The following is a 27,273-nucleotide window of genomic DNA, read 5'->3' as shown; positions in this document are numbered from 1 at the left end:
GATTCCTTCAGAGCTTTTTGCACACGGAAGCTTGCACGGACGCAACTCATCCATTGCTAGCTAATACAAGAGGAAACTTTGTCTCCAATGCCCAAGAGACTCTACCAACATGTTGTCCCCTTCGTTTCACTTTTCATAGAAGAGGAATCAACCAAGAATTTTGCTGACTTATACCCTCAATCTCTGCAACAAACAAGCTCTCTTTTTTTATCCGTATAGACGAAATGAATTTTAATAACTGTTATTTCCCTCAAACTAAAAATTGTTAGTTATAGATGAAACTGCGGGCCAGGCCGGAGCTTTGAGGTCAAGACCCTTACCCTACCCTTAAATGCTTGCCCTACTCTCAAATCAGTGAAGGCCTTATTTTGAGGAATTTCTCAACTCATAGGGAGAGGTCGGGCTGCGGGCTTGAGGGCAGTTTTGGCACCTCTTCTCATGTGACATATATTTTGTAATGGCATTTGCATCAATAAATTTTCAGCTTATCAAAAAAAAAAAAAAGTGGGGTGCGCACGAACTTTACTTTAGGCAAGAACTGTTCAATTTATGCAAAATGGTGAAGCACATCAATTGAAAATTTATTACAGTATTCATATTACATCCAAAATCAACAAAAGGAAAATGACTACGGAAAAATTAATTTATGCCCAAGTACTTTCCACTGAGATTATATATCTGCGGTACTTCACATATAAAACACAGACGGGAAGCGTGGAGTCAGGAGTACTTCGAGTGGTGTTGCTTTCCAGCTTATCATTCCTAGTGTTGTAGACATATCGATATCTGCATCTGTTGGGGTCCTCAACTCAAATCCGTGAATAATTCGAGCAAGCACCAAATGCATGACTTGAAGAGAAAATGAGACACCGGGACACATACGCCTACCCGATCCAAATGGAATTAATTCAAAATGCTGACCCTTCATATCAATGTCTGCATGGCCATTGAGAAATCTTTCAGGTTGAAATTCTTGGGGGTCGTTAGGCCACACATTTGGGTCTCGTTGTAACTTCCATAAGTTGATACATAGTCGTGTACCTGCTGGGATGCGGAAGCCACCAACGTCACAGTCCTCAGTAGTCTCCCGTTCGATTATTGGTCCTGGTGGGTATAATCTCATTGATTCTTTAACAATGGCTTGGTTATAGGGAAGAGTATTAATGTCTGAATCTTCTACTTGTCTCTCCTTCCCAACTTGTGCGTCTAATTCACATTGAGCTCTTTTCAGCACCTGCTTATTGTTTAGTAACAAACACAAGGCCCATGTAAGAGTCACCGTTGTGTTGTCCCACCCATCAAGGTACATTTCCTGCACCATACACATATAGGAAAATTTTGAGATCCATGTCTAAGATTGTCTATTATTTTGTTAGATAAATCTACTAATTAGCATTCGTTTTGGAGTAACTGCCCAATTTAAAAAAATTCTATTAAAGATCATAAAGTACAAAAATTAAGCAATGAAGCAAACCATGGGCTTGTTTATTTTGGTATTCGATTGTAGATCACTGGATTCGCTAGGAGTTGCACCACTTCATTTGGATTTGCAGGACCTCCAAATTATATATGGGTTTTCATATAGACACCACTGATTTTACCAAGGGCACCACACACTACTACAAAACAAACGGGTCATAGAATTAGGACTAAAAAGAATAATATTTTAAAATAGTTTTTTAATAATCAAAACACAATTTTTCTTTTACAAAATTTTCTAATATTCAAAATCAAACAATAATAATTTATAAAATTTATCACTAATTGAAAATACTCATTGATTTATTTATTTTATTTAAAACAAAATAATTGAATTATAAAATTTATCAAAGTTTGAAGGAACTCCAACACGAAAACAAATAAGCAGTCTCATAATAATTTACGAATCAAATCCATATTCTTTTCTTTATAGTACATTATTAATTTATTACAATTGAAATCAAAGCAAAACTTTTAATGAAATTATTCAATCATGCATTTGAATATTCCATTCATTCAATTTTATGGAAGATGATTAAAATTTTGAATTTTTTTAACATTGAAAATAAAAGACACATTGATTCAATGGAACACAAAATAAAACCAAACTAATCAAAATCAATATATATCTTAAGTGGTGTTTATTCAATTTTCAAATGGTGCCCATTTGGTCTTAGGATCCATTTGGTTTTGTTTTGGGTGTAGGCAGCCCTTGTAAAATAATGGTGTCTTTATGAAAATCCTTATATATATACACACAAAAGATGATTTTGTGACCTAGTTGGTAACTCCTTACCAAAATCCAAAAACAAAAACCCTCGCCCCTTACTTAAAACTTCAATTTTTTTAGTTTCCAACATATTCTTCTTAATGTATTTAGGCTAAGTCCAATAGTGCGGCCAAACACCAAATATCACGGAATTCTGATCCAATGGTGCGTTAAAACGCTAACCTGCCAACGCTATTGGTATAAGTTTACCTATCTATAACGCTAGTTTTAACGAGATAGCATGAAGTATACATGCTGTATGAGTGGCGGGTAGAAGAAATCTAAGCCACACGCCACACTGTGTGGCGGCTAGAATTTAAAAATTAAAAAATAAAAAATAAAAAAATAAAAAAAAAAAATCCCACACGCCTTTGAGAATGGCGACTAGAGAGTGGAAAGTCCCAAAAAAAAAAATCCTTCCTATACGAAATTAGTGCACCAAACCATTGGACTTGGCCTTAGAGACATATTCTAATAATTGAATTTTTTTTATTTAGAGACATATTCTACATTTATTTTCATAACTCTATCAATACTTATTGGCAAGTTTCCAATCTAATTTATTAGAGGAGTTTTTCCCACTTTTTGTTGGCAAGTTTTCTAAATTGTCAATAACTTTCCAATCCCTCGATAGGGGTAGGTTCCGTTTAAAAAACTTTTTATATAACATTTTAGGGTCAATTAGACTAAACCCCCCAAAGTATGTATGCGTTTAGATTAAACCTCCTATTGTTTAAATCATTAGACTTAAATACCCATTCTGGTTGTTATTTCACTTAATTCCATAACTACCCCTATTATATTTGACCCTTCCATCTTGATTCCACAGTATAATCAATCACTGCCCAAATCCCGTAACCCCAACACCAATAACGTACCCAACCTAAAGTAAACCCAATGATACTCAATTTCATCCTCCAAATACTCAATTTTTCTTATTATTAGTCCAAAACAAATTGGATTGAGGTAGTTTTGATTAAAATTAAAATATTCCGTTTCAAGATAGCTCATTTCTATTTTTGTTCCTTAAAATCTTCCCACCAACTTTTTGAATAGATTCTCCATTCAAAATACTTAAACTCAATAATCACACATTTTGAATTCCTCCCCACCCCCACCAATTATTCTTTCACTCTTAACCCCATTTCCAACTTCTTTAAACCAATTTCTAGCAATGGCTTTAAAGACTAATATCACTACATATATATTCTCATATTTTTTAATTATGCAAGTTAGACTTGAGTCCTAATGATGTGAGGCTCTTTTGAATTGGAAGATAGATAGTGCAAGAAGTTTTAAACGTTGTATTTAGGAAGGACAACATGTTATAATGCATGCTGAGGATGATGGCCATTTATCACAATCAATTGAATTGTAGCAAAAAGATAATAATGAGTAGAAGGGGTTACAATATAGTTTGAACAATTTATCAAATAGGCATCGTTTCAAATTATTGGTACTTGGGTTATAATTTTGTATAGATATGGTGGTAATGTTAGCAAAAATGGAGTAGGAGGTGATCAAGGAAAATAAATAATAGGGGCAATTATGAAATTAAGTGAGACGTCAACCATAATGGGTATTTAAGTCTAATGATTTAAACAATAGGGGGTTTAATCTAAACTGGTATATATTTTGGGGGGGGTGGGGGGGGGGGGTGGGTACCTTTAAAAATTGTGTTGCTTATTAATTCAATTGATCTATTGAATCCATGATAATATTAGATTAATTGGTTTTTAATTTCTTTTTTTCTAGATTTTTGTTTTGGAATGTTTATTAATGAATTTAGCTTTTGAATTGTAGAATGGATTCAATGATAGAATGAAAAAAAAACCCACTAAAAGCTAAGTTCTGGGCATTGTAAAATTTTTATCTTCAGTTGAGTGATGACAAAAATTAATTTAATTTGCTTTTTCCAAGGGTACCCTTTTCCAATACCCCTCGACTTGTCGTCTAAAGTTTTGCATTTTTTATTATTTATTTTGAAAATTTACAGAGTTCCTAAAGCATTTAGCTTGTGTGTCTGCAAGTACCCTCCGTTCCATACTACAGGACACGTGTCAACATGCCAGGACGTCCTATCTTCAGCTCGTCCCACTACATCAGATCGTACCAACGACCCATCACTTTCGTCGCGTACAAAGATCGATTCTGACCATTTATGGTGTCAAATCCACTAGCACAACATTGGAGCTCAATCAACGCCACAATGAAGGAGACATCAACTTTGTAACAGCAAAGTAATGACAAATCATCAAGATAGCACACATAGTGGATCTACAATTCATAACGGTCCGAGCACGCATCTATAAATAGAGAGAGATGAACTACGTAAGGCTTGATTCAAGTTTACCCCGAGAAACTTGATACGTACGCAACTCTTATCACAACAAAAGTGCAGCCATTCCCTATCATCCCAATCATCAGGTCGTTGTCCAGTTAACACTACATCTACATTGGCGCCATCTGCCAGTTCGTTTCCTTAAGAAAAGCACACTTACCCTTTTCCTAAGCCCACAAAGCTGGTCCAAAACCACCATGGATACAAATCTTCCAATGTTAGCAGAGTAGATGAAGACGCTACAAGAAGCTTTCATCACATTACAGCAAGAAAACCAAACGATGCGCGATCAGGCCACCTCCAACGCCAACAACGGCACCACAGAAGCAGTGGAGAACAACGCCTTTGCAGCCCTCAGCACCACCACCAATCAACGCTTAGAAGACTTCGCCCAAAAGTTGGTGAAATCAAAAGAAAAGGACAACGAGATCTAGATCGCTCAGAAGATGCTAGAAACTTACAAAGCATCACCATTCACCATGGAAATCAGAGACAAGCAGCCTCCTTCAGAATTCATCCAGCCAAAGTTTCCACTGTACGACGATACCTCCTTCCCAGGCGAGCGCGTAGCTCGCTACACTCAAATCCTTGCACTGTACAGCCATCAAGACTACGACTACTTGAAGTGCAAACTTTTTCCAGCCAGCTTGAAGGATGGAGCAATCGACTGGTTTTACACACTCTCCCCAGATTCGATCAGCAACTTCGACAAGCTAGCTGAGACGTTCGCAGTAGAGTTCGTCCACAACAGGAAGAAGAGAGCCAACCTAGACTCTTTGTTCCAACTCAAGCAAGCTCACGGCGAAACAATCCGAGTCTTCCTAGGACATTTCAAGAAGGACCTCCTATCGCTGGAAGCAGGACTAAGTGACAGTTTTGCTAGACGACTCCGACCTAGCCGGATCCCTCATACGTAACAAGCCAAAAACCTCAGCTGACCTGTACCACAGAATCGACAAGTACATCAAGTACGAGGAATGGATGGCCAAGCGCAAAGGCAAAAAGGTCCTCACAGTTTTACCAACGACCCAGACCCCAAGGAAAGCAAGCAATATGCAACCAATAACAACAACAACAACAACAACAACAACAACAACACCAACAATAACAACAAGAGAACCAGCTCCAGCAAGCCCTCATACACAAAGAGAGAATTCCCTAGCTTCTCCAGGACGCCAAACCAGATCCTAAAAAAGATATATACAGCACCATATTTCAAGCCCAACATCAACAAGGTGATAACAATCCCATAACGTCCATACTGCCATTTCCACAAGCTCCACCACCACGACACCAATGATTGCTGGAGCCTCAAGCACTACCTCCAAGACTTAGTGGAGGAGGGAAAATTGAAAGAGTTCCTGCCAGAAAGCGACCTAAAGCATAAGCTGGATGCCCAATGTCACAGGAGCAGGAGCCGCAGCCATGAACGACCTGCCAACAACAGAGGCAGGAGTAGAACGGCCCGACGATCTAAATCTCCAGATCGGTCAAGACACAATAGGAGACAACACTCCTCCAACCACGATGAGGAGAAAGTAATCAACATGATTACTGACACCTCAAACGATGAAACCTCAGGTCGGGAGAATCGCAGAAGAGTAGGAGCATTTCAAGAAATCTACCACCTCTCACACAAAGCTGAGGTGATCAATCCAACCACCCCTCAAACAACCACATCCATTTCCTTCACAGAAGAGGATCTGGACAAGGTGTGCCTACCCCACAATGACGCCCTGGTAGTGCACGTCAAAATCAATGGGTGGACAGTCAAAAGAGTCCTCATCGATCCAGGCTGCCCGTGCGATATACTTTTCTACCAAACTTACAAGTACATGCACCTGCCAGACTCGGTGATGATAGAGTCAAATGCACCGCTCTACGGGTTCAATGGGGATCGCACAGACGCCATTGGAGACGTCATCCTGCCAGTCTCCATTAGAGAGAAAGGAAACATGGTCAAGACGTCAACACGCTTCAGTGTAATCGATGCCAAGTCGTCCTACACTGCCATCCTAGGACATAGATGGATTCACAAGATCCAAGCAATTCCATCAACCCTACATCAGGTACTGCAATTTCCCGGTCCCTGAGGCATCATGGAACTCAGAAGCAACTAACTAGAAGCTCACCGGTGCAATCAAGTCAGCACAACGACCCCACCCAAGCCTCAGGTCGTCGAAACCAAAGACGTCCCAAAAAGTCAAGATCCTCAAACATCCAGCCTTCCAACAATTGAAGCAGACAAGCTCAAAGGGAAACAAGCTCAAATAGAACCAGGAGAAAAAGTCAATTTGGGCACAACTGATGACCCAAAATTTGTCTATGTAGGGGCTGATTTAGACCCCAAACTCAATGAGCAACTTGTCAAATTTCTATCTCTCAATAAAGATGTTTTTGCTTGGTCGTACATCGATATGCTAGGAATCGACCTTCAGGTCGCTTGCCACAAGTTAAATGTAGATCCAAAGGTCAAACTTATCAAACAACGACCTAGGAAACTAGCATTCAAGTTTCAAAAAGCCATCAATGAAGAGATAGAAAAGCTCAAGAACGTTGGATTCATCAGAGAAGTCGAGTACCCGACCTGGCTAGCCAACATTGTAGCCGTCCCAAAGAAGAATGGTCAGGTACGGCTCTGCATAGACTTCACCAACGTCAACAAGCACTGCCTAATGGACAGTTTCCCCCTACCAAAGATCGACATATTGGTAGATCAAACTTGCGGCCATGAGCTTTTGTCATTTATGGACACATACAGTGGATACAACCAAATACCACTTGCAGAAGAGGACCAGGAAAAGACTTCCTTTATAACCAAGCAAGGTACGTTCTGCTACAACGTCCTACCATTCGACTTGAAGAACGCAAGAGCAACATACCAAAGACTGGTCACCAAAATATTCAAAGACTTGCTAGGAGACACCATGGAGGTCAACATAGAAGACATGGTAGTCAAAAGTGAAAAGGCAAGCGATCACATCTCCCACCTACAAGAAGCTTTTGAACGACTTCGTCATAACAAGATGAAAGTCAACCCAGCCAAGTGCATATTCGGAGTAGCTTCAGGGAAGTTCTTAGGCTACCTCGTTTCACAAAGACACATAGAAGCAAACCCAGAATAGATCCGAGCTCTCCTTGAAGTGCCAGCACCAACTACAAAGCAACAAATCCACAAGTTATCTGGCATGGTTTCAGCCCTCACCAGGTTCATCTCAAGAGCATCTGACAAGTGCAGACCATTCCTGCAAATACTCAAAAATGGCGCAACATTCACTTGGACAGACGAGTGCCACAAAGCCTTCACCGACCTGAAAGCTTACTTGTTAACTCCACCCGTCTTGTCCAAAGCAGAAGAAGGAGAAATATTTGGGCTATACCTCTCAACAACCGACTTTGCAATCAATTCAGTTCTTTTTCGCGAGCACAAAGGAACCGAAAAGCCGGTCTACTTCACTAGCAAGACGTTGGCCGACTAAAAAAAACACTATTCTCCGATGGAAAGAACGATGCTTTCTTTACTCTACTCAGCTCGGAAGTTCCGACCTTACTTCCAATGTCACAGCATTAAGGTCATCACCGACGTACCAATCAAGCAAGTATTGAGTTCTAGTAACAAAACTACTAGAATGGCCAAGTGGGCCGAAGAACTCGGAGAACACCACATATAGTTCGTTCCCAAAACGTCGCGCAAAGGACAGGTCATTGCTGACTTCCTTGCGGATTTCCCCATCGAAGACATCAACTGGGAGCCCGAGGCAATCACTTCACTTCATCAACCAGCCACCCCAGATGATAAGAGCCCAAAACTGTAGTTTTAACCCTGTAACAGTCATACTTTTAGACCAATTATGTGAGTAATAATTAAGAGTTAATACTTATTACATGTTTTTTTATCGTTTTCAGGGCTTCAAAGTCAATTATTAAAGAAATATGCCACTTTGATGAGATAAAGGAGCAATGGTTGGTTGCTAAGGAGTTATGTGATTAAAGGCTAAGATTCAAGAAGACAAAGCCTTTCTAAAGCCCGGTCAAAGCTGAAAAGTCAAAGTCAACACGGGCAGAAACAACACTCAAAATCAGCAGAACTTCCAAAGGCCGTATTTTGGACTCAGACCTCGGAATTGGGCTTACCTTATGTCAAAACGACCGGCTCGGAAAGAGCTTTCCAATGGTCTAAGCCTTGACCCAATCAGAGAAGCAGAAGTGGACGAAAAGTCTGTTGAAGCCAACTGCAGCTGAATAGGCCTTTTTGGACTGAAAGAATTTGGTTTTGGGCCTGATTCTCTAGCCCAAAACATGGATCCAAGCCCATGCACGATTTTTGGATCTGAACATATAAAAACCAAAGTTTAGCTCTTTGTTAATGGTAGCTAGTTAGACCTAAAACTATAGATAATTCTAGATCTAGTTTTCATGTAATAAAATTAAGTTTAGTTTAAATTCAATTATTGTTTTAGATTAATCTTTAGAATCATTGTTCTTCATTAGTTTGATAAATAAAATAGCTAGTTTGTCAATTTCGATTCTTGTCATTTACAATTGTTTAGATCTAAATTCCCTTATTACGTAGATAGCTAGACCTAGATTAGTTAGATTATTAATTTAGTATTTGAATCATTGTTTTATTATTCATTAGATTAATAAAATAGTGTTCTCCATAATCTAGTTTCATTTCCATTAATTGTTTAATTTCAATTCGTAGATTTAATTATTTGTCATTATTAGTTTAATTCAATTATTGCATTAGTAGCTTTGAATTGAGTTTAAACAAGGAAAGTTTCAATCTTTATATCATGTTTTGTTTGAATTCCATTGGGAATGATAGCGTGATGATTCTCAGCTAAACCTCCATTTAAGGGGGTTGAGAAGCCTTGATGAAAGCTTGATCCCGATTATCGTAGAGCCGTCGTAATTTCCTTTCCACTCTAGAAATGATTAGTTCACCATGAGAATGGATGTAATCGTTCACATGCTAATTATGAATTGGTAGAAATGCCATGTGTAATTAGGGATTAGGAGTAACCAGATTGTTCTGCGAAGCAGTTCAATTCGGATTACGACGATTCGTCGTTAGTAGGATTAAGTCGAGTTAAGGTGGAATCAATCCCCTCAACTCCTTATCATAGAATCGACGTAGCATTCCCATAGTTGTTCTAATAGTCGACTAGTTGCATCTTGTGGGTAGTTGCATCGTAGTCTAGTTGCCATTTCGTAAATCTCTCATTAGACTTTAGTTAAGTTTACTTATACGTAGAGAACATAGCATGCGGAAGGACTAGGAGTGGAACGAATCACTCTACTCCACTATATCTCATAGGATTGAGAGTAGAAATCTTTGATAAAATTTAGGCACGTAAAATAGTTTTTGTTTACTTACGTTTTGAGTTTTATCGTTCATTTCGTAGGTAAACTATTCATTTTTATGTTTTATGTTTTATCACCAAACACATGCCACCTATACGTAGATGGAGCGTGCAACAACAGCGGTAGTAGACTGGAGGCTGTGCTAACTTCACCAGAAGGCACCCAACTACAAAAATCGATCAAGATCGATTTTGCAACGTCCAACAACGAAGCGGAATACAAAGCATTGATCACAGGACTCCGCATGGCACAACAGCTACAAGTCCCAAAGCTCAAAGCTTATAGTGACTCCCAATTAATCGTCAAACAGATCACTAAGGAGTATGTCACAAATGGAGCAAACCTGGCAAAATACTCTCAGGTCGTCAACGACCTCATCAGATAGTTCAAAACGTTCTCATTGGAGCACATTCCCAGGGAAGATAACAGACATGCAGACAGTCTGGCTTTCCTAGCCTCCAAGACATAAGAAACATGTCCAACCACATTCTACATTGACATCTTGGAATGACCTACATACCAGAAAGAAAGTGTCAACAGCCTCACTGACTTTCGGCCTTCATCCGAGGAAGAAATCACTCAATCTTGGATAAGCCCATTCCTAAAATACATTCTACAGGGTGAACTCCCAACAAAGGCAAAGCAGTCTCGTGCAATACAATTCTGAGCCCCAAGATACACAATGATCAACGGACAATTGTTCCGCAAATCAGCAGGAGGACCCCACCTAAGGTGCATAACTCCAAGGGAAGGACAACTCATTTTCGACAAAATACACAAAGGTGAATGCGGCAACCATGTAGGAGCAAGATCTCTGGCACACAAAGCAATAGCCCAAGGGTATTATTGGCCAGGAATGCATATTGAGGCAAAAAGGTATGCCCTTAAATGTCTCCAATGTCAAACATTTAGCCACAACCACCTAAGTCCAGCAAGGGAGCTGATCAACATAGCCAGCCCCTGGCCCTTCTACATGTGGGGGCTAGACATCATGGGACCATTTATCCCACAAAAGAAAACAGTGCTCAAATACGTCCTAGTAGCCACAGATTACTTCATCAAGTGGTTTGAAGCAATCCCACTAGTCCAAGTCAAGGAAGTCAACGTCATCAACTTCATCTGGACCAACATCATCACAAGATTTGGTCTACCCCACACCCTTGTCATGGACAACAGAACCCAATTTGCTGGCACGCAAGTCAAGGCGTTTCTACAAAAATGGCACATCACTCAAGCATTTTCTACACCTAGATATGCACAAAGCAATGGCCAAGCATAGGCCACAAACAAGACAATCAAAGAAAACCTCCAAAAGAAGTTGGAGAGCAAGAAAAGTCAATGGCCAGAGCAGCTCGAGAACATTCTATGGGCATACAGAACAACAGCCAGGGCAAGTACCAATGAGTCTCCATTTACACTTTGCTTCGGAACAGAAGCAGTAATCCCATCAGAATTCACACTCACCACCACACGTTCTGACATTATCGAGTCAGGAGACAATGACAGCATCTTGGCAAAAGAAGTTGATCTCCTAGAAGAACGACGAGAAATAGCTGCAATATCCCTAGCTCGGTACCACCAAACAATCCAACGATCTTATAATAAGAAGGTCATCCCATGATCTTTTCAAGCTAGAGACCTAGTCCTCAAAAAGACACTAGCTCCAGCCAAACTCGACCCAACATGGGAAGCCCCTACATTGTGGACAAAGTCGTTGGAAATGGCGCATATTGGCTCAAAACCCAGCTCAATGACATGCTTCCCCGACCTTGGAATACAACTCTTCTAAAGCGTTTTTATCAATAAGATTTTTATCTCTCCTGTACGTAAGTCATTTTGAATATAAATTCATTCACTTTTCAAGTACTAATATCAATTTTTGCATTACATAAGTACAATGCATATCAAACTGCGCAACCAGACCTAGGACATCACAATGTCAGGTCGTACATCCAAGGCGGACTGTACAACGACTCAACTACAACCACGCGGTGGTTCAACATCAATCAATCCAACCTAGGTCCCCAAAAAGGACCCTAAATCAACTTAACACCAACACCAGGGTTAAGTATGACTCAACTGTAATTTCCACTCAAAGGCCCATTATCAGACAAATACAACCCAAGGAGACCCCTAAAAGGACCCCAAGTCAATTTACGACCTCACAAAGGGTTTAAGTTAGACTCAAATATAATGGCCACTCAAAGGCTAATTATATCTATAGTTCCCCAAAAAGGAACGACTCAAGGCATACACCTACGGACAAGACGAAGTATAATGTCAAACTACGCAAATAAAGAAGGACGCACGCAAACGCTCTACGACCTGTGGCAATCAGACGACCTATACAACACAGGTCGTCAAACATCAAAGACAGCAACAATCACATGCATACTTCAAGAAAAAATCCAACAAGTAAGTAATTTAAATATTGCTACTTACATACAAAATTCGGTTAGATACATGAGGCCCCCAGGCTATCCCAGGAAAATGACCTCAGTATCCCCATCATAAGAATATGAAATATATCAGTATCAGTATCAACTCGGTCAAAAAGAGAACATTGTTCAAACATCTCACCCACATCACAAACAACAAATCAAAACCATAAAAAGTTCAAACAACATGAGATACCACTTCAACATTCAAAGGCTTCAATGGACCACCCCCTTCACCTACAGGACCACTAGCCAGAGGATCAACAACAAATCCAGGAACATCAGAGATGGAAACAACAGAGGGCACAACGGGAGGAACGACTGGAGTAGAACCTAGGTCGGTTGGCAGCTCAGAACGTCTACTAGCATCTACACCAGTATCTTCAACAAACACTGTTGTAGCACCACTTTCCACTGACGACTTGAGGAGCTCATACTTATCCAATACCTCTAGATAATCATCTACCAGGCAGTAAGTATCGCCACCCTCCACCAAGTCCACCAACTCGTTGTACGCAGACTCAGCTCGTTCAGCAAGGGATCGCAGCCTCTTGCACTCGACGCCCATCTGCTGAACCTCCAGCTTTGCAGAGTCAAGAGCGGGTTTCAACAGAGCCACCTGCCCACCCAGCTCTTGCACCTGAGTCCTCAACCCAACGGTCTCAGGCCTCTCCACCCGTTGTTCAGCCGCCAGCTGGTCATAAGCCTCCTTAGTGGCATCCAACTCCTTCTTGTACTAATAAGAGATACATGCCATATCCCTCAACTTCCGGTACATAGCAAGAACTTGCAAAACAACAAAACAAGATTAGATTGGATCAATATTGACAAAGTCCAAAGAGAAGAAGCTCAGAACGGAAAAACACTTACAAAGCACAGCGACCGATCCATCTCCCTCAGACTCACGTCCATATCTTTCCCATCCAGCTTGCGCCTATCCCTATCAAGAGTAATACTCTCCAGCAAAGCCCTAGCCACCAACAGAGACTTGAAGCTACAATCCCCTCTCTTCACAAACTTATTCAGCCCAGAAATAACGTCCTCATACATAACCATCCTATCCAGAACGGTACTTGCACTCTTGACACCTGGGTCCACACTCCCTAACCCCTTGCACGGCTGAGCAGCAGGCTCATCATCAGCCACTTTCTCCTTACCACGGGTCTCCGCTACCCCAGCGTCAACATCCAGGTCAGTCAAGCCCATCTTCTTCAAAGAGACCCGACCTTCACCAGCCACAGGTCGTTCCCCAGCATCAGATCGGGACTTCTTCACCCCTTCAGTCTCAACCACCTCGGAGCGCCTTTTCAGATTAGGCCTCCAGAACGAAGTGGGAGCATCCACTTCCCCACCAACACTTCCACCATCAGCAACTCCACCCGCACTTCCAGCACCCGCATCTCCAGAGGAAAAATAGTTGGATGTAGAGCGGTCTGCATCATCAAAGGACAAACGGTGGGACACAAAACGTACTCCCCCCACCAACTCGAACGTTGGGACGCCAAACGATTTGCGTCACCCAACTCAAAACGTTGTTGGGACGCCAAACGATTTGCGTCACCCAACTCAAAACGTTGTTGGGACGCCAAACGATTTGCGTCACCCCTCCAGACATCCTCACCGCCCCAGAACGGCTATCAGCACCTCCTCCAGCCGTCCTCACTACACCAGAACGGCTATTGGCAGCTCCTCCAGCCATCCTACCAGGCCCTAACGGCGGCTATCTCCAAAGACCTCCAAAGATGTTTCGGCTCGAAGCGAGGTGCTTTTTCCGCTCTCCTTCTCCATGGCAGAATTCGAGCTAGAATCAGATATAACAACCACCACCTTGCGAGCCCTAGTTTTTTGCTCTAGCTTCTTACGGTTGATCTTCACTCCTCTGCGCCTCTTAAAATAATGCGCAACCTCCCCCAGCAATGCTTGCTTCTCCTCCAAAGTCAAACAGGCAAACCTTTCAATCACACCGGCTTTCGTGCGAAAAGGAATACAAATCTCTGCAAAAACAAACAAACATATCAGAACGTCCAAATCACAATATCCACACATACTATACAACCTAAAGCCAACGACCTACCAGCAGACTGTACAACACGTTTGTCAATCTCCAAACCAAGATTATGCCTCTTGTTTAGCCATCTTAGTGGACTAATAGTGTTTATAAGTTGTGTTTTAAGATTCTACAGGTGAAAAGAGAGTTTTGTAGAATATTAGAGAAAATGGGGTAAAACGTGAAACAATTCGGAGCATTAATGATCACATGGGAGGTCCGTGGACAATCATGGAGAAGGCCAAGGAATTGGAGCTATTAAATATGCGACTTGGACCTATTTTAAAGTCTATTTGGAAGCCCAAGGCCAAAGGATTCGTTGCTTGGACCAAAGCCCGCAAAAGAGGATAGAATAATAGAGCAGAAGAGAGAAAATCGGCTTATGCGTCTGGGACACATGGATCGAGCGTCCAGACGCATTGATTGCGTCTGGGACGCATAGATCGAGCGTCTAGACGCATTGATTAAGTCTGGGATGCATGGATAATGCGTCCAGACACATGAATCGACACTGTAGCCAATTCCTTCTCAGTTTTGAAGACGAAGTCGGACTCTGAAAGAAACCTATTTGTATTAGGAAACAAATGACAGTTTAGAATGCTTCTAGAACTCATTGTAACCCCTATAAATAGAGGACCTAAGTGCCTCATGTAATTTGCCAATTCACTTATATTCTTGTCTCCAGAACTTGAGGCAGAGAGTCTTAATAAATTATTCTTTCTAGTCTTATGTTCTTCAACTCTTCTACTTCTTGTTCTTCCTTCTTTATGGAAGGCTAATCTTCTCCTTCAAGGGAGGAGATGAAGCCAATGCTTAAGGTTTAATGATTCTTCTGGTTCATGGTGTTCTTCAATTAGGTTAGTTCTTTATGTTTGTAGTTATTAGTTCCATTGCCCACACCAGGGGATGGAAGTATAGAATAGGATTTATATTTTGCAATATTAATATCATGCTAGTGTTCTTCACTTTTCTTCTAGCAGTGTAATTCTTTAGAGTTAGGGAAGTATTCTTTGTGTTGCCTTAGAAGGGGTAGCTCAAGGAGTGGCTGCCTAGGGGAAGTATTCTTTGTGTTTGCCTTAAGTGGTGATTCATTGAATGGCTGCCCTATTAGGAAGTACTCTTTGATGTTGCTCTTGGTAATACATTGAATGGCTGCCCGAGCTTACATAAAAGGGAAGAAGATATTAATAGCATAAACATAGGAACAACCTTAAGTAGAGTTAATTGTTAAACGATGTTTCCTCCAAGAGGGCATCGGCACTTGCTCGATTGCCTAATTGTAGTCTACTTGTAAGAACAACCATGAAGCAGAAGGTCATAAGTCAAAAGTATTGGTGGATTCTAATCTCTTGAATTCTCTCTCTTATAAATTCTCAATAGTTTAGTTAGTTTAGCTTAGTTTAGCATTAGAATCTACAATCTCTACAACATTAGTTTTTAATCCCTCAAACCCCTTTCGGTCTGTTCTTCACATAACATACACTTAAAAGTGGAACGATACCCTACTCATCCTTTACTTATTGAGGGATAATTAGGTTTTGATACGATTCTCTTTTGTTCAACGACCATACCACATCTCACACACAAAAAGAGGTAGTGTCAATGGCGCCGCTGCCGTTTTAAGTTGTTTATGTTTAACGTTTTCTTTCAAGATTAGAATTTTGGATCTTGAGGTAATTTTAGCCGCATCATCCATCCTTTTAAGAAAGAAAGAAGCTTGAAGGACATCTCGAAGACAAGATCTACCATCCAGGTTAGTCAAATCTTCATTCTTTTTATTGCTTTTTAGTATAGTTGCATCATAGTTTAGTTTTATTGCTTTCTAGTATAATTGCATTTAGGATCTTTTCAACAATTGAAGTTGTAAGCCAACACAGCGAAAAATCAAACTCTAGTGTTTCTTGTCTGAATATTGACAAACGGACTATCGTCTGTGGGCAGTGGTACTTAAGCAATCCAAGTGATTCACCATAACCTTAGAAGAGCGACTTTAGACAACGGCTAGAGATACTAGCTACAAAGCCCAACCAGGTTGAAGAAAAGTAGTTTTACATTCTAGTATAATTTAGAATAGTTGCATAGTAGGATAGTTTTTGTTATTTTTGCATAGAATTTTCTAGTGTATGCCCCGTCCGTCCATATCATCGTCCGGTAAGAACACAACATGGACAAGGTTTAACAACCGACTCACAAGAATACTAGGCGAGATTGATACAATGGCCGCAAGCAATGATGGAGGTGTTTTGGACACCCAATAATCTTGAAGCTATTCCTCCAATGCAAGCACAATGAGAGGAAAAAGTCGAGTGATTTCTATTTACCAATCATTGGAGACCCACCAAGCAAAGATTGTTTTTCCGGAGATAGAAGCTAACCGGTTTGAACTTAGAGCATCGGTAATCTCTATGCTTCCAAAGTTCAATGGTTCGCATAATGTTGACCTTTATGTTCACATGAACAAATTTCTATCGATCCTCGGAACTTTCAAGAACTAGAATATCGGGGATGAGAGTATCAAGTTAATCCTTTTCCACTCTCTTTCGAAGGTAAAGCATCCGAATGGTTAACCGCAACCGATCAATTCAATCAACAGCTGAGAGAAGTTAAGAACAAAGTTTATGAACAAGTTCTACCCACCCCAAGAAGAGATGCAAACGCAAGCCAGCCCGTGCAATTTCAAAGGGAAGGTGGTGAAGAATATCATCAAAGATGGGAGAAATTCAATAATCTGCTAGTCTCATGTCCACATCATGGTTATGATAAGAGCACAATGGCTCATTTTTTTTTTCGAGGACTTTCTACTATGAACAAGCGGATGATACTGATCAATGCATCAAGGTAAGTTTACATCAATGGATGGAGAGGAAGCCTACAACTTTCTCGAGAATTTAGTCAAGACACTCAACAATGGAGTACTAGCAGCGAGGGCGTAGCTAGAGTGGAGGTCTTAGAAGAAATTTGGCAACCAAATTCAAGAAGACCCAAATCAAGCAATGCTATCAATTATGGCAAGCCTATCAACGGGACTTGAAAATCTGAATAGGAAGTTTGATGGAGTTCTCCATGAATCCTCCAAAACCAAACAATTTCCAAGCTAAACCTCAACCATCCAAGCCTTGTTATACCATTTGTGAGCTATGTTACGATGAAGGCCACACGCGATCAAGTGTTGTACTATTATCCGGATACTAATGCAGAGGCATGTAGTATTAACTCTTTAGGAAGAAATAACCCGGTTCAATCGGGGACATAATTATTGGAAGCCACAAAATACAAATCGAGGAATTTTCCTCCGAGGATTTGAGAATCGTCAAATCAGTTCGAATAACCAATATCGGTTCCAAAACCGCCAAAGAACCATACGAAATCAACGGTCATACCGGAACCCGGCAATACCAAGCCAACACAAAGCGAGAGTTAGTACGGATCTTATGAGTGGATATATTGCCCTACGCCTCGGTCGAGCAAAAGCGGTTATCCCACATTTGGAAGAAGCTATCACCACCATTGTCAATGAGTGAAACGGACAAATCAAAGAACCCGAAGTTGGAGAATAACTTTAGTGTCATTCAAAGGCGGATAGGACAAATCGCTGCCGCCTTGAGAAAAGATCAAAGGAGCATTACCAAGCCGGTAGGAGCCAACCGAAAGGAAGAGGTGTCTTGCGGTGGATAACCGGAGATTACTCGGTCGAATGCCCAAGTTAATTCTGTCACCACTCGAGGTCGGGCAAGAAAGTTGATAACAAGATTGGCTATGAACCCGGGAAAAGATTCGTGGAGCCTAAGGTAACTTATGTCCCCACCATCCCACCTAGTTCTAACATTCCGGATATATCTAGTGTTGTGCAACCTCTAAGAAACTGTTGCAAAAAGAAGTTGAAGGAACTACTATGGAAGTAAGTAAAGAAGAAGCCATCACGAGTGACTCCTGTCACTCCACTCCACTAATTGTTACCAAGCCAACCGAAGCGAAAAGAGAACCGATTTTGAAGAATCCGCCAAAGACCGTTTCCTTCAAAACTAGTGAATACCGAGAAAAGATGACCGGTCTACAAGGAGATTTGCGATGTATTTGAATTTCTGATTAATATCCCATTTCGACCGCCATCAAGCAAGTTCCCTCATATGCCAAGTTCCCTGAAAGATCTAGTAAATAAGAAGACCAACATTCGAAAAGAAGCTTTTATCGCTCAAAATGTTCATCATTACCTACTGAGAATCTATCGGGAAAACCGAAAAAAGATCCGGAAGTCCAACTGTTACATGCGAGTGGAGATTCTTTGGAGGAACAAGCTTTACTAGATTTGGGTGCGGTGTGAATCTTCTACCATATTTCGATCTCACGAGAAGTTGGGCTTGAAGGATCTAAAACCGGTGATGTTACTTTACGGTTGGCGGATAGATCGATGAAGATACCTAGAGGAATAATTGAAGACGCGTCATAGTCAAGATCGAAGATTTCTATTATCCGGTTGATTTCATAATACTAAACACGTAACCTACATCGGTAGGCGGATACCGCGATCATTCTAGGCGAGACCATTCTTGGCCACCGCAAATGCACTCATCAATTTGTCAAAGCGGTAATATGGCGTTATCCTTTGGTAATATGAAAGTTGAGACCAATATCTTCCATACGTTACAAAGAACCACAAGAGGTGTGTCTTTGTGAGCGAGGTTTGTATGATTGAAGCGTTATACGGGATTATTATCGACTCATTCATATCCTGGCGACAAGTTGTCGAAAGCTCGGCGGATTTCGGTTGGAGGAACTTAGTGTTGAGGCAATGCCTGATGGACCATATAAAGAGCTTAAGAAGGAGCCGCCTAAGCTAGAATTGAAGCCTTTGCCGTCTACACTCAAGTATGTTTTCTTGGGAGATTTGGGAACCTACCCAGTAGTCATTGCATCAGATTTAACTGCGGAGCAGGAATCCAGGTTAGTAGCACTTTTAAAGGAACACAAGTCAGCTATAGGTTGGACAATTGATGATATCAAGGGGATCAGCCCTATAATAATTCAACATAGGATTCATCTGGAAGAGGATTCCAAGACTTCTAAGCAAGAGGTTGTCAAACTCCTTGACGCCGACATTATCTACCCTATTTCTGATAGTCAATGGGTTAGTCCAATTCAAGATATGCCGAAGAAGTCCGAAACCACAGTAATCGAGAATAAGAACAATGAGTTGATTCAACCGAGATTAATTTGGATGGAGAGTTTGCATCAATTATTACAGGAAGTTGAATAGCGATCGAGGAAAGATCATTTTCCATTGCCTTTCATCGATCGGATATTAGAAAGATTATTTGGACAAGCTTACTACGCTTTCTTGATGGTTACTCGGGATACTTTCGGATCCATATTCACCACGAGGACCAAGAGAAGACATTCACATGTCCTTTTGAGGATTGTGCGCATCATCTCTCCTTAGTCCTTAAACGTTGTTGCGATACCAACTTAGTTCGGCTGGGAAAAGTGTCACTTCATGGTAAAGGAAGGGATACTGCTGGAAGGAATTCTAGTAGATCGGCGAAAATGTCTAGGAAGTAAGCATCTTTGTCGAAAGATCGGTTTTGAGATGGAAACCTAAGTATTCCCCACTGTTAGTTTATGGGATCTACTCCCTATTGACCTTCAAAGGAAGATAATTTGTATGGCTCGTGTAGGGTTCGGTAAAAGTCCATTTGCACATAAGAGGATAGTGCGTAAGCTAGGTTCTTTGTAAGAATTGCCATTCGAAACTTGTCTTGGGTTCTGACCATTAAGAGAAAATTGTTGGTACAAGGTATACTTTTGTCAATCACATCTTTGAGAGAGATCGGAAGAATTCCTACAAAGTGGAACCGAGTGGGTGGGAGTACTAGTCTTGAGAATCTGACTATAAAGGACTCAAAAGTCTTGAGGATCTGACTTTAAAAGACTCACATTACGTCTTGGGGATCTGACGTAAAAAGGCCTAAAAATTTGTTTCTTGAACTAATTTTGATATTCGCATCAATGGTAATATCCTACCTTTTTTTTCTCATCCATTTCATTTACTTCTTTATACATTGAGGTCAATGCATGCATAGTAGGGGGGGAGGGTGTACTTGAGAAATGAATTTGAAAATTAGTTTTCAAAAACAAAAATATTTTTTGTTATCGTAGCATGAGAAAAATGAATTTTAATGATGAGTCCGGGATATAGATTCTATACTACTTAGTCTTTGAGTTTGATAGATAGTTGATATTATTGATTTCATTACCGCTTAGACTATTTATTATGCTTTCGGACATAGTTCTTATTGATAGAATTCTTTATCAAGGCACCACCATAATACTTGGTGGTTTTTTGTGTACTTTTGCTAGAAAGAGATTTAAACCCCTAGTAAATTTGGAAGTAGAATTTTTAGACTTAGCCGTGAGACTTGAGCTTTATACCCATTTTTGGAGAGTTCTTACGAAAAATCCAGTCTTAGTGACTCATCATCTTTCAGTTCTTTATGTCGTTTGTAATATAGTCTCATTATTCTTTAATTTGGTTAATCACGAAGTGACATCAACTTGGGGAGATAGCCATTAGGTCTTGTAGTCTATTCAAAGCAAGTATCATCTCGATAAGTCAAGTAGTGAACCCATTCATTTTTTATCCCACCTAGTAGGACCATCATGTTAAACCCTTTGAGCCTTACAATAAACCATTTTCTTTCATAAAACCCTTTACCGTCACCCAACTCAGGACAAAGGAGTATAGCCAAAATCTTTATCAGCCATACCCATATATGTTTCGAGAATACGAGGGGCACAAGGAGGAAGAAAGACCACAAAAAGGAAGATTACAAGGAAATATCGAGAGATACAATGAAGTCCATCATTCTCGTTTCAAAGTGAAAGAAGCTAGTGGAAAACAAGCATATCCGATTACTAATCAAGGATATACCATCGAGCTTAAAAAAAAAAAAAAAAAAAAAAGTTGAACAGAATGGATGGAAAAGCTAAGATAAAGAATTTTCTCTGCAATACAGAATTTGAAGAAATCTTCCAATCTTTTGAGAAAGAAGCAAAACCCTTAGTGTTTTTCAGAAACAACCTTAGAATCCTTTTTTACCTTTCCTTCATAAACCAATACCCAAGCCAAGTTACAACCCATGACTTATCACTACAGTATGGTACGAAGTTTAGAATAGGTGAGAGGATGCTAAAGTGAAGGACCCGACACTTCATATGTGATTGACATTCTTTCCATGAGACTACTTTTATTCAGAAGTCTGTTTTTCAAGGTAGTATGTGGGATGTTCATATGCATTATTCTTTTCCCCACATACATGAGGTAAAATAGTAGACCATCTTCTGAGAGATTCTTTGTTGAGAGTATGACTAGTGAAGATTGAAAGTCGAGATTTCTCAGTCTAAAGGTAAACTAGGGATTCCGTTTCTTGGATAGGAGAGTATAGGAGATTGACTAAGTACACACATAAGCCTTGATTGAGAATTTTGTCAATTTTTACTATCTCCCATCATAATCTATGAGTCTTTGCAGCAATGTAGTTAGCAATGGAGATCTATTGGAGTAAGCACTAAGTAGTAGGTAAGGAATTTCTCTCTCTGAAAAATACTATCATTCTTGAACATGCTATTAATTGATTTTGTGGGTATATCACGAAAAACCCTCACGAGACTATAACTCGTCCTTTTTGGGGAACTTAAAGGTTTAAAGCCTTGTTGCATATGGTAAATGCAATCGCGATGCCTGTGAAAGTGAGTTAGGATTTTATTTTTGTTATTAGGATATGATTTTGATCACTTATCTATTTTTTATCTTATTTGCTAAGAGACTAGCAAAAGGCTAGTTGGGAGTTGTGATAAGTGCTCAAAAAGTGCTATTTAACCCTCGATTATGCCTCTTGTTTAGCCATCTTAGTGGACTAATAGTGTTTATAAGTTGTGTTTTAAGATTCTACAGGTGAAAAAGAGAGTTTTGTAGAATATTAGAGAAAATGGGGTAAAACGAAACAATTCGGAGCATTAATGATCACATGGGAGGTCCGTGGACAATCATGGAGAAGGCCAAGGAATTGGAGCTATTAAATATGCGACTTGGACCTATTTTAAAGTCTATTTGGAAGCCCAAGGCCAAAGGATTCGTTTCTTGGACCAAAGCCAAAAAAAAGGATAAAAGGATAGAGCGAAGGGGAAAATCGGCTTATCGTGGGGACGATGGATCGGCGATCAGACGCATTGATTGCATCACGGGACGATTGATTAAGTCCGGGACGCATGGATAATGCGTCGGATGCATGAATCGACAATCAGAGCCAATTCCTTCTCAGTTTTGAAGACGAAGTCGGACTCTGAAAGAAACCTATTTGTATTAGGAAACAAATGACGGTTTGGAATGCTTCTAGAACTCATTGTAACCCCTATAAATAGAGGACCTAAGTGCCTCATGTAATTTGCCAATTCACTTATATTCTTGTCTCCAGAACTTGAGGCAGAGAGTCTTAATAAATTATTCTTTCTAGTCTTATGTTCTTCAACTCTTCATCTTCTTGTTCTTCCTTCTTTATGGAAGGCTAATCTTCTCCTTCAAGGGAGGAGATGAAGCCAATGCTTAAGGTTTAATGATTCTTCTGGTTCATGGTGTTCTTCAATCAGGTTAGTTCTTTATGTTTGTAGTTATTAGTTCCATGCTTTTTTGGGGGATGGAAGTATAGAATAGGATTTTTATTTTGCAATATTAATATCATGCTAGTGTTCTTTACTTTTCTTCTAGTAGTGTAATTCTTTAGAGTTAGGGAAGTATTCTTTGTGTTGCCTTAGAAGGGGTAGCTCAGGGAGTGGCTGCCTAGGGGAAGTATTCTTTGTGTTTGCCTTAAGTGGTGATTCATTGAATGGCTGCCCTATTAGAAAGTACTCCTTGATGTTGCTCTTGGTAATACATTGAATGTCTGCCCGAGCTTACATAAAAGGGAAGAAGATATTAATAGCATAAACATAGGAACAACCTTAAGTAGAGTTAATTGTTAAACGATGTTTCATCCAAGAGGGCATCGGCACTTGCTCGATTGCCTAATTGTAGTCTACTTGTAAGAACAACCATGAAGCAGAAGGTCATAAGTCAAAAGTATTGGTGGATTCTAATCTCTTGAATTCTCTCTCTTATAAATTCTCAATAGTTTAGTTAGTTTAGCTTAGTTTAGCATTAGAATCTACAATCTCTACAACATTAGTTTTAATCCTCAAACCCCCTTCCAAATCCTCGTTCTTCACATAACATACACTTAAAAGTGGAACGATACCCTACTCATCCTTTACTTATTGAGGGATAATTAGGTTTTGATACGCTTCTCTTTTGTTCAACGACCATACCACATCTCACACACAAAAAGAGGTAGTGTCAACCTACCAACAGACTGTACAACACGTTTGTCAATCTCCAAACCAGGAGGACAATAGCTACCCACAGCCAACAACAGTTTACGCCCCCATTCCTCCTTACTCACCCTTACAACAATAGGAGACTTCCCCTTATAAACATTAAAACCAAAATTCATAGCACCCGTCCTCCTCACAACAAAGTGCTCCAACACATCCGATAGACAGATGTTATAGCCCCTGTCATTCAACAAATCCAACACATGAAGAATCCTCCAACTGTTCCCTACGAACTGACAAGGGCCTTTTCCCAAGAAATTCAACACTTCCACTGTAAGGTGGGAAAAAGGCAACCTCATCCTAGCCTTCAACTGCCCATAACAAACAACTAGTCCTCCACCCTAAGGAACGTAGTCATTAGTATATAAATTCCTCTCCCCAGCCAAGTCGTACATAGCCAGGTCGGACTTCACCCAACCAAACTCCTCCCTCAACGCTGCATAGCAGTCCTCCGACTTAGGCTTCCTCAAATCCACCGCCTTCAACGATGAAGACGATGAAGCCTCATCACCACTACAAACCCTCTCCTCAACTTTTTCATCACTTACTGTTCTCTCTCTCCATTCATCAATTTCCACCTCACCACTCAAGCTATCACTGGTAGCAGACATTACGAGATCTATAATTAACAAAAGAGAAAAATTTGCAAGATCAAAAGACACACCTGATACGGAAGAACGCAAAAAGGTTAAGTTTTTCTCTTTTCTTTTTCTTTCGCTCTGGGTTTTTCGTTCTCTTTGTCTAGAATGAGAACTGAGCAAGCGAAATCCTCAAGTCAAAACCCCTCAACTACCCAACAACCTCGAAAACACAAAAACGTGTCGTGTTCCCAAAATCTAAATCATTACACGCCCATAAACAACCATAAAATCGGGCGCACAAATCCAGCCCAAACAGTCCCCGCACATTCCCCAAAACCTAAATTCAAAACAAAACAGCTGTCAGACACGTGTTTTCCAACTTTACTTTTTAACTGTTCCTTTTCTCCACGCAACAGCTGTCCCAAAGAACGGATAAAAAATAAAGGGGGCTGTGTAAGTACCCTCAATTCCACACTACAGGACACGTGTCCACATGCCAGGACGTCCTATCTTCAGCTCGTCGCACTACATCAAATCATACCAACGACCCATCACTCAGGTCGTCTACAACATCAGTTACAGCCATTTATGGTATCAAATCCACTAGCACAATCTTGGAGCTCAATCAACGCCACAATCAAGGAGACATTAACTTTGTAACAACAAAGTAATGACAAATCATCAAGATAGCATACAAGTGGATCTACAATTCATAACGGTCCGAGCACGCATCTATAAATAGAGAGAGATTAACTATGTAAGGCTTGATTCAAGTTTACCTCGAGAAACTTGATACGTAGGTAACTCTTATCACAACAAGAGTGCAGCCATTCCATATCATCCCAATCGTCAGGTCCTTGTCCAGTTAACACTACATCTACAATGTACGTGTGATTTCTCTTCACTTAAGTAATCTAGCTAGTATTTTGTATATGTTTTTTGTGATTTGAAGATTTACATACAATAAGATTCAAAATACTAATGAAAACAACACTCTGGGAATATTTATTATTTTATTATTTTTATTTTTGTTTTATTTTTGGTGTGGCTAACCCTCACTCAAATTCCTCACTCCGCCACTGTATGTGGTGGTTGTAATTTTCTTGTTTCGATTTTAGGTTCTAGGTTGTCGTTCATGAATTTTAATTTGTGGACCTCTATGAGGAGATGTAATCTTTTAGTAGATGAATACAAGTTCTGGTTAGCCTAAACCCGTAACTTTTATAATAAAAAAAAAGAAAAGAAAACTAAATGACCGATAATAACAAGGGTGTTCGACCACTTCGACCCAATAGACATGGTGGGTTGCTCTTAACATATATATCTAAAATACTTTAATAATCGCGCTCCTCATCTACAGTCCTGCAATAGTGTTTTAATATTTTTTTATGTATTTCTCAATCACTTCGTCACTTTTTGTCTGATTTAATACAGTTTTGCCCATATACTTTTGCATATTTACAAATTTAGTCATGTTTACTTTTTGGTTTGGTCAACTATTTCAGCTGAACTAAGAGGCACAACATATGTGCCAAATTATTGAACATGTGCATAGCACGTGGCATATATATTTTCTGAAAAAGGTTTATAGGGTTAGGCAGACCTTACCTGCCATTAGGAAATTAGAATCTTACATAGACTTCTCCTCTTAACACAGTAGTGAGACGGGACTGCGACATGATACTTTATCTGTCCATGACACTTCTTTTTGGAAGAAAGGAAATTATGTGTGTTGGTGTGTGCACGGCTTGTACATCACTAAAATCAGAGTTTGATTCACATACCTGGACAATAGCCTTTATTAAAGTACCAGGATCGTCACCTAGTAGTTTGTTCTTCGCTATAATAGTCTATAAATCTATTTCCTCCTCTTCTGTTATGTTTACAATGCCTCCGATTCCAGCTGAGATTGACACCCTCTTTTGACGATGTTCGTCCACCCAGCTCTCAAGAACAGAATCCAATTCTTTGGCCGTCCGCTTTATTTCGCTGTCCACTCCTCGCAACCTATCCAACCATCCTAAATATGGTATCACATCGGAAAAAACCATGACGTCCATAAGACGGCGCGCCTCTTCCATCACGTTCTTGTACCTTTCAGTTTTGGGCCCAAAAATATGCTTTCCCGCTACAATTCTGGTAACCACATTAAAGTAAATATCGCCAAACCATTTACTCATATCCACCAATACCCCTGCCTTCTCGTCTTTTCTTTTCGTTGACAATTCGTACAGCTTTTTTAAACAAGCATCCATCTCTGAAATCCTTTGGTGCTTGAGCATTTTGAGGCGTTCATTGGATAAAAGATTAAGAGTTATCATCTTACGAAGCTCACGCCAGTAGGGCCCGTGCGGTGCAAATGAAATAGTCTTCTGATCATAGAACATGTATTTGATGACTTTGTTAACTAGACGGCTGGAAAAGAATTTGTCATTTGTAGTGAAACAGGCCTTCACCAGCTCCCAACTACTTACCACCAGTATTGGATGCATGCCAAATTGGATACTAAATGCGGGACCATATTGATCAGCTAGTTCGCCCAACACTATATAAGCAGGTTTAGGAACACTCAATAAATTGAGACGTCCAATTACAGGCCATGCTCCCACTACCTCAGGTGCCTTCTTGGTCTTGATCATGTTACTGCTTCTCTTCTTAAAGAAATAGAAGAGAAGGATAACGATGAAACTAACAATGATAGGCGCCGGAAGTGTTGAAGTTCGTATCCATTGCTTAAGAGTGGGATTGTGCATCGGTGAAGATTGGGATTTTGCATATACATGACTTAGAGTGGGGAATGAAAAGGGATCAATGAGTGAGTCAGAGTGAAA

At 40.2% G+C, this 27,273-nt stretch overlaps 1 protein-coding gene and 1 pseudogene across 2 annotated transcripts; both read right to left on the bottom strand.

Annotated features, from left to right (window-relative positions):
- Positions 1-651: 651 nt before the first annotated feature.
- On the bottom strand, positions 652-27,273 carry LOC147514339 (methyltetrahydroprotoberberine 14-monooxygenase-like; annotated as a pseudogene). The gene is made up of 2 exons (XR_015207633.1): positions 26,227-27,273; positions 652-1,312 (listed from the first exon to the last, which is right to left on the bottom strand). The product of XR_015207633.1 is annotated as a methyltetrahydroprotoberberine 14-monooxygenase-like (transcript).
- LOC147514340 (uncharacterized) lies at positions 12,396-13,903 on the bottom strand. The gene is made up of 2 exons (XM_086594368.1): positions 13,265-13,903; positions 12,396-13,180 (listed from the first exon to the last, which is right to left on the bottom strand). The coding sequence occupies exons 1-2, from the start codon at positions 13,598-13,600 to the stop codon at positions 13,157-13,159; spliced, it is 360 nt and encodes a 119-aa protein (XP_086450494.1). The 5' UTR covers positions 13,601-13,903; the 3' UTR covers positions 12,396-13,156.

The sequence above is a fragment of the Coptis chinensis genome, chromosome 2 (genome assembly GCF_015680905.1).
Source record: "Coptis chinensis isolate HL-2020 chromosome 2, ASM1568090v1, whole genome shotgun sequence".
NCBI lineage: Eukaryota > Viridiplantae > Streptophyta > Magnoliopsida > Ranunculales > Ranunculaceae > Coptis > Coptis chinensis.
Note: the sequence above shows the minus strand (reverse complement) of the source record. Positions and strands in the feature narration are given on the sequence as shown.

Excerpts from the sequence above, each read along its gene's own strand:
- LOC147514340 (XM_086594368.1), bottom strand. The coding sequence starts at position 13,600 with ATGGGCTTGACTGACCTGGATGTTGACGCTGGGGTAGCGGAGACCCGT. Across the intron at positions 13,181-13,264 it reads TGGATCGGTCGCTGTGCTTT|TTCTTGCTATGTACCGGAAG; the intron begins GTAAGTGTTTTT and ends TTGTTTTGCAAG.